At 32.0% G+C, this 5,439-nt stretch overlaps 1 protein-coding gene across 1 annotated transcript; it reads left to right on the top strand.

Annotated features, from left to right (window-relative positions):
• Nucleotides 1-1,653: 1,653 nt before the first annotated feature.
• On the top strand, nucleotides 1,654-3,376 carry LOC134271909 (scavenger receptor class F member 2-like). The gene is made up of 5 exons (XM_062754133.1): nucleotides 1,654-1,777; nucleotides 1,922-2,059; nucleotides 2,260-2,400; nucleotides 2,491-2,617; nucleotides 2,706-3,376. The coding sequence occupies exons 1-5, from the start codon at nucleotides 1,654-1,656 to the stop codon at nucleotides 2,875-2,877; spliced, it is 702 nt and encodes a 233-aa protein (XP_062610117.1). The 3' UTR covers nucleotides 2,878-3,376.
• The last annotated feature ends 2,063 nt before the right edge of the window (nucleotides 3,377-5,439 follow it).

The raw sequence follows: 5,439 nt of genomic DNA, 5'->3' as shown, positions 1-5,439 counted from the left end.
ATACAAGACTTTTTTTGTATCATATTTCCGTATTTATCTACTGTATCGTTTCTGATGGATTCATTTTAAACAATGTTAGATGATATTCAATGTTGTTTGCTATTATATTCCCCAAAGCATGCACATTTGGAACTTTTGGACATAACTGCCATGTTAAATGCAACGAGACTTGCTATGGATGTAACACAACTAATGGTAAATGTGAATCTGGTTGTCATCCAGGATGGAAAGGAGACTACTGCCATGAATGTGAAGCATTGTAACGTTGGTATTAAAAAAAGAACTGCGCTTTGAATTTCATTTTTTTTTCCTAAGATCTATTTCCAAATATGTATAAAACAAAGAGGAATGTTTATAGTGTAATTTAATGTAAAAAAAAGGTCTTATGATTTATTAAATTTTATGTATATTCTCATTCGAGAATTTTTTACTCGTATATAGACGTCACCATATTCAAACCTAGACCTATACTTTGCACTTAGAGCCATTGAGCATTGATGGTTCTTTAATATCTTTATCTACATCGACAAATGAACCCACGTTTTTAAATTCATATCTTAAAGACAGATGGCTTTTATTCATTATGCCGAGCGCTTGCCGAAGGAGCAGTTACAAACCATGTTTACGTCTTAAGTATAACGCGGTACGTAAAACGAGAATCGATCCCCAGGCCTCCCTTTCACGAAGCAAACGCTTTACCACTAGGCCAACTTGACCTGTGAATTTTAAATCTCTTCTCATCGTACCCTTACAATGCAAAAAATTGACCTAATATTCATTATGGGATTGCTTTGTGAAATTTGGCATTTTTTTTTTATTATATCCTCTATATATTGTATATAGAGAATAACACATACCCTTTTCCATATCACATCATGTATCAGCTCGATACACCAATATCAACCCTCTGGCTGATATTGGTGTCTCGGGCTGATACAAGATGTGATGTGGAAAAGGGTATGCATTAATATGTTTAATACATACTTAGTAATAAAATACAGCATACATTAAGTTGAGAAGAAAATGAATAAATAGTCATGCATGAACTTCTTACAGTCATGTACATAGTTCATTTTCTAATACGGTTTGAGTTTGTTTCTACTTTTATTTCAATGCACTCGATCCGTTATTTCAAAATAATCTATTACATGTATTTGTAAATTAAGTTTAACTTTATTTTCAAAAAGTCAAAATAAAGTGAAAATGTACCCACCAAAAATTGTGTATGATCACAAGTACTGTTTTGTGGTTTAATTTACTAAGGGTGTGATATTGATCCATATCGCATATGCAAAAAAACTGTATTTATTACTGATTGTGTAATAAATTGAGATATTGTTTGAAACATCCATATACATGTATGTCAATATTTCAGAGTGCATTGATGGATTCTTTGGCAAGAATTGTAGCATGACATGTGGGCATTGTAAAGGAATGGAGGATTGTCACCGATAAATGGAAAATGCCTGAATGGATGCATTGCAGGATATAAAGGAGATACCTGCAATAATAGTATGATACTAATATTTTAATTATTGATGAAGCCTTACTGAGTTGTGATGATAAAAATAAGAAAAAAGAGCCATTAAAGTGTATGAAATCTTTAATCATATAATTTATCTAAAAAATATCTCAAAATGAAAGCATGCAGTGATGGATACTTTGGAGAAGACTGTGTCCAAAAGTGCAGCAAATGCTTGTAAAGGATGTAACAGACTAAATGGGAATTGTGAAAATGGTTGTCATCCAGGTTGGCAAGGACAACTCTGTTTAGAAGGTAAGGAAAATAACCAAAAAAATAATAACTCAGCTCATACATATAATTAGCTCATTTTTATATCAACTATATCATTGTATTATCTTATTAGTAATAAGACAACTGTACAAGAGTGCATTTTATCAATATTTTGTTAATCATCAGAGTGTTTGAATAACTTTTACGGAGAAGGATGTAATGTGAGTTGTGGTCACTGCTTGAACGGGAAACAATGTCACCATATCAACGGTTCGTGTCAGAGTAAATGTGAACCTGGATACAGTGGGGATAAATGTGATGAAGGTACATGTATACTGATTCATATGTTTCAACATTCTAGGACAAACCTATTTTCTGCATATTGTAAACCAAATGCCATATTTTTATATGACACTTCATTTACTCCTAAATTAATTATGTTCAAATTAAACATGCCCACTGAAGCAATGAACTTTTTTCGAAACCGTTTCATTTTATTTGATAATTTCTCATGGATTTGTTAGTCTGCATGCTTGGATATTTTGGTACAAACTGTGAACAAGAGTGTAGTCTCTATTGCAAAAAATCACGTGATTGCCATCATGCTTCGGGAATTTGTCGAGGCGGCTGTAAAAAGGGGTGGCACGGAAAGGATTGTATGCAAGGTATGTAACGTAATCAGTAAATTCCTGTTATAAACTCGTAATAAATCTGGCTTAAATCTAGAATTTACTAAGAACCCAGTTTCTTTAAAGATATGGAGGATGACCAAATAAAGAGTAAAGTGGAAAATCTCACTACACAAGTGTATTCTGCTTTCGGTGCGTCCTGTGTTTTATTTTTCCTTATCGGACTGTTTGCAGTATACAAAATAGTAAAAAGGTTCGTTTGTTTTTTATATTAATTTGACAATGGTTTGACAATTTCATTCAAATATCATTCTCATCTGTATATCTAATATAATTTGCAGGTTTAAAGGAATCATTTGCAGAAAGAGTAATTTCTCAAGTACTTCCTCTTTTCGTGAAAAGGGTGCTAAAACCACTTCAATATCTATGGTTGAATATGAAAATAATTTTAAGGACGAATATCAAGAACTTGGAGATTTCTGTTCGCCTTCTAACTACGACATGCTTAAATAATATTCTCAAACATTTTGCAACATGTATACTATGGATTTTTTTATCCTTATGTATCCGTATGTTTTATTACACAGTCTTTATATATGGGTGTACTGTAACGTTAATGTTCTGTAAAGATATATTTTGTTTATTGTAATTAAGGAAATATTAATATTATAAGTATGATTGATTGTTTGTTTGTTGATGTACGTCCCTCTCAGAATGTTCACTTGTACTATTGTGGTACGTAAAGAACTTCGACGTTTTGAATACAAGTTTCGTCAAAGATATCAATTATTTACATATTCATAATTCTTTAGTACGTATATGTGAAAAACAAAATGTAGAAAAAGGATTCAATGTCAAATGTATGATTACATTATTGACTTTATCATAAGAATTCAGGAAAGTTTCATAACGACGTCATTTATCACTTGGTTCATTTATTTTGTACTTTGTTAAATTAAGTGAAAAATGTGGAAAAAAGGAAAAGAAGTCTTAGTAAATACTATTTATTTTTATGTTTCACAATGTTTGTCAGTAATTTTCAATGATATCAAAAAAAAAAAAAAAAAACAAGTTTTTTTTCTGATTTTTAAAAAAAAATTATGACTCACTTCATCATGAAAACCAAAGTTTTGATGAAATATTAATATTTAAATATAAACATGTACTAATCTCATTTAAAAAAAAATAGATCCACATGTCTTTTCTAAGGAACCCAATGTAGAAGAGAGAGAGAGAGAGAGAGGGAACGGCCAAACTGGGCTTTTTCAAAGCGTTATTACAATTTTACAGAAGGACATGGCAAGTCTAATAATAATCCTTCAAAATATTTTTAACTCTGGTCAATTTTTGTAATGCATTGGTTGGATAAATGTATTTTTTTTAAAGTTCCTTTCTGATGGAAATCATTTACTTCAGAAGTTCACTACTTTACTCTCATACACATTTAGTTAATTTGTAAATAAATAATAGGTAATAAAAACCTGTGTAATTCAAAATAATTTTAGTATTTAAACACATATCCAAGTATGAATGCGTTTTTGCAGTCGCGTATTTTTGAAACGAAATATATTGTACATTTCTATTTAGACACATTGATCTGTTAAATTAAATCTCTTCTTCCAATATTACCTATTAATCTCTAGATAAGAGGTCAATCTCAGAATTTTAAGATGTGTCATTAATTTTTTTTTGTACATTTTACGTTTTAATTTTTTAATTATTCACAATAATCGCCTGCTTAACCTTTTTTTGTATTAAATTATAGACTTTAATCCATATAACTAACACGAAAACTTCGCGTTCTGTAAAAGGAAAAACTTGAATCACAATATAATTACAGACAGAGGAAGCGGAGCCTATTGATTCTTTTGAATTTGAAAGTTTTTAGAGGTGTCAGAAATGATTCCACATGGATAATTAGCTTCTGGAAACCATTGGAATTCGAAAGGATTTATATAACTGGGAAATACTTCGTATCATTCGATCATCCGATTTCAAACTGGTCTTGGAGACAATTCTCATAACTTCGTCTCTATATTCTTGGCGTGAGCAGTGTATATAACTAATTTTATTATACAATTTTATTATTTAAGAAATGTTGTTAGCTGGTTTAATGCTACATTTGCTCTCTTGATTCAATGCTAGTTATATATGTAGGACTCCAAAGTCCGATGGTGACGCCAAATCCCGATGGCTCATTGTCTTTACAGAAGCCAAAGTCTGTTTGTCACGCCAAAGTCCGTTGGCTCTTTGCCTATGAGACGCGCGATGCTAAATTGCGATGCTATGACATGCAAAAGACCGATGGTGTGGAGAAACAATTTACGTTTATGATGAAACAATTGTCCAACGTCATGACGTTATTCTGCATTTAAAATCCAGTGATTCAGTATTCGTCTCACATTCATTTTTACCGAATTTATTTGTTTTCATCCACAAGAGGTAGTAGGGTTAATCCTCCTACACCTTTCGAGTGATAAGGGTTAGTCTTTGAAAATTAATTTGTTTCTTTGAACCCGGCCGAGAGATTTTAGGGTTAGTCCTCGCACACTATTGGACTGATTTAGATTAGTCCCGCAGCCATCTATGATATTTAGGTTACAGTTGGTATTCTTTGTTCGACTGATGTCTTAGTTTCGCAGCTACATCCGAAACAAGAGGGCTAGTCTTTGTATTCATTATATTTTGTATTCATTTATTGGCTTGGCGTGGTTTCTCATTTATAGGCAGTAGTACTATGACTTCATAAACTTTAATTGCTTTCTGTGCCATCGGACTTTGGCGCGTCAAACCATTGGTGTTTGACGCAGATACACCAACGGACTTTGGCGTGACTATCGGACTTTCGATTCCATTGCACTTTGGAATCCTACAGCTATATCCTTTTTCTGTTGAACCTTTTGCTGTTTACAATAAAGCAATGCTACAGGTATTAGCATTATGCTACTGGATGTAGACAATTGAATTTCAACTTTGCCGATTTAAGCAAGAGATTTTATCCAATTGATTATGCCGATCTGAACTACGTAATGCTCGTTTTAATATACTGATCCTGAATTTTATCGAATATTGATA

The sequence above is a fragment of the Saccostrea cucullata genome, unplaced genomic scaffold (genome assembly GCF_032062105.1).
Source record: "Saccostrea cucullata isolate Sc308-1 unplaced genomic scaffold, CSIRO_AGI_Scuc_v1 ctg8556, whole genome shotgun sequence".
Classification (NCBI taxonomy): domain Eukaryota; kingdom Metazoa; phylum Mollusca; class Bivalvia; order Ostreida; family Ostreidae; genus Saccostrea; species Saccostrea cuccullata.
Note: the sequence above shows the minus strand (reverse complement) of the source record. Positions and strands in the feature narration are given on the sequence as shown.

Coding starts and splice junctions, on each gene's coding strand:
- LOC134271909 (XM_062754133.1), top strand. CDS start 1,654: ATGGATACTTTGGAGAAGACTGTGTCCAAAAGTGCAGCAAATGCTTGT. Junction 1,778..1,921: donor AGGACAACTCTGTTTAGAAG/GTAAGGAAAATA, acceptor GTTAATCATCAG/AGTGTTTGAATAACTTTTAC. Junction 2,060..2,259: donor TGGGGATAAATGTGATGAAG/GTACATGTATAC, acceptor TGGATTTGTTAG/TCTGCATGCTTGGATATTTT.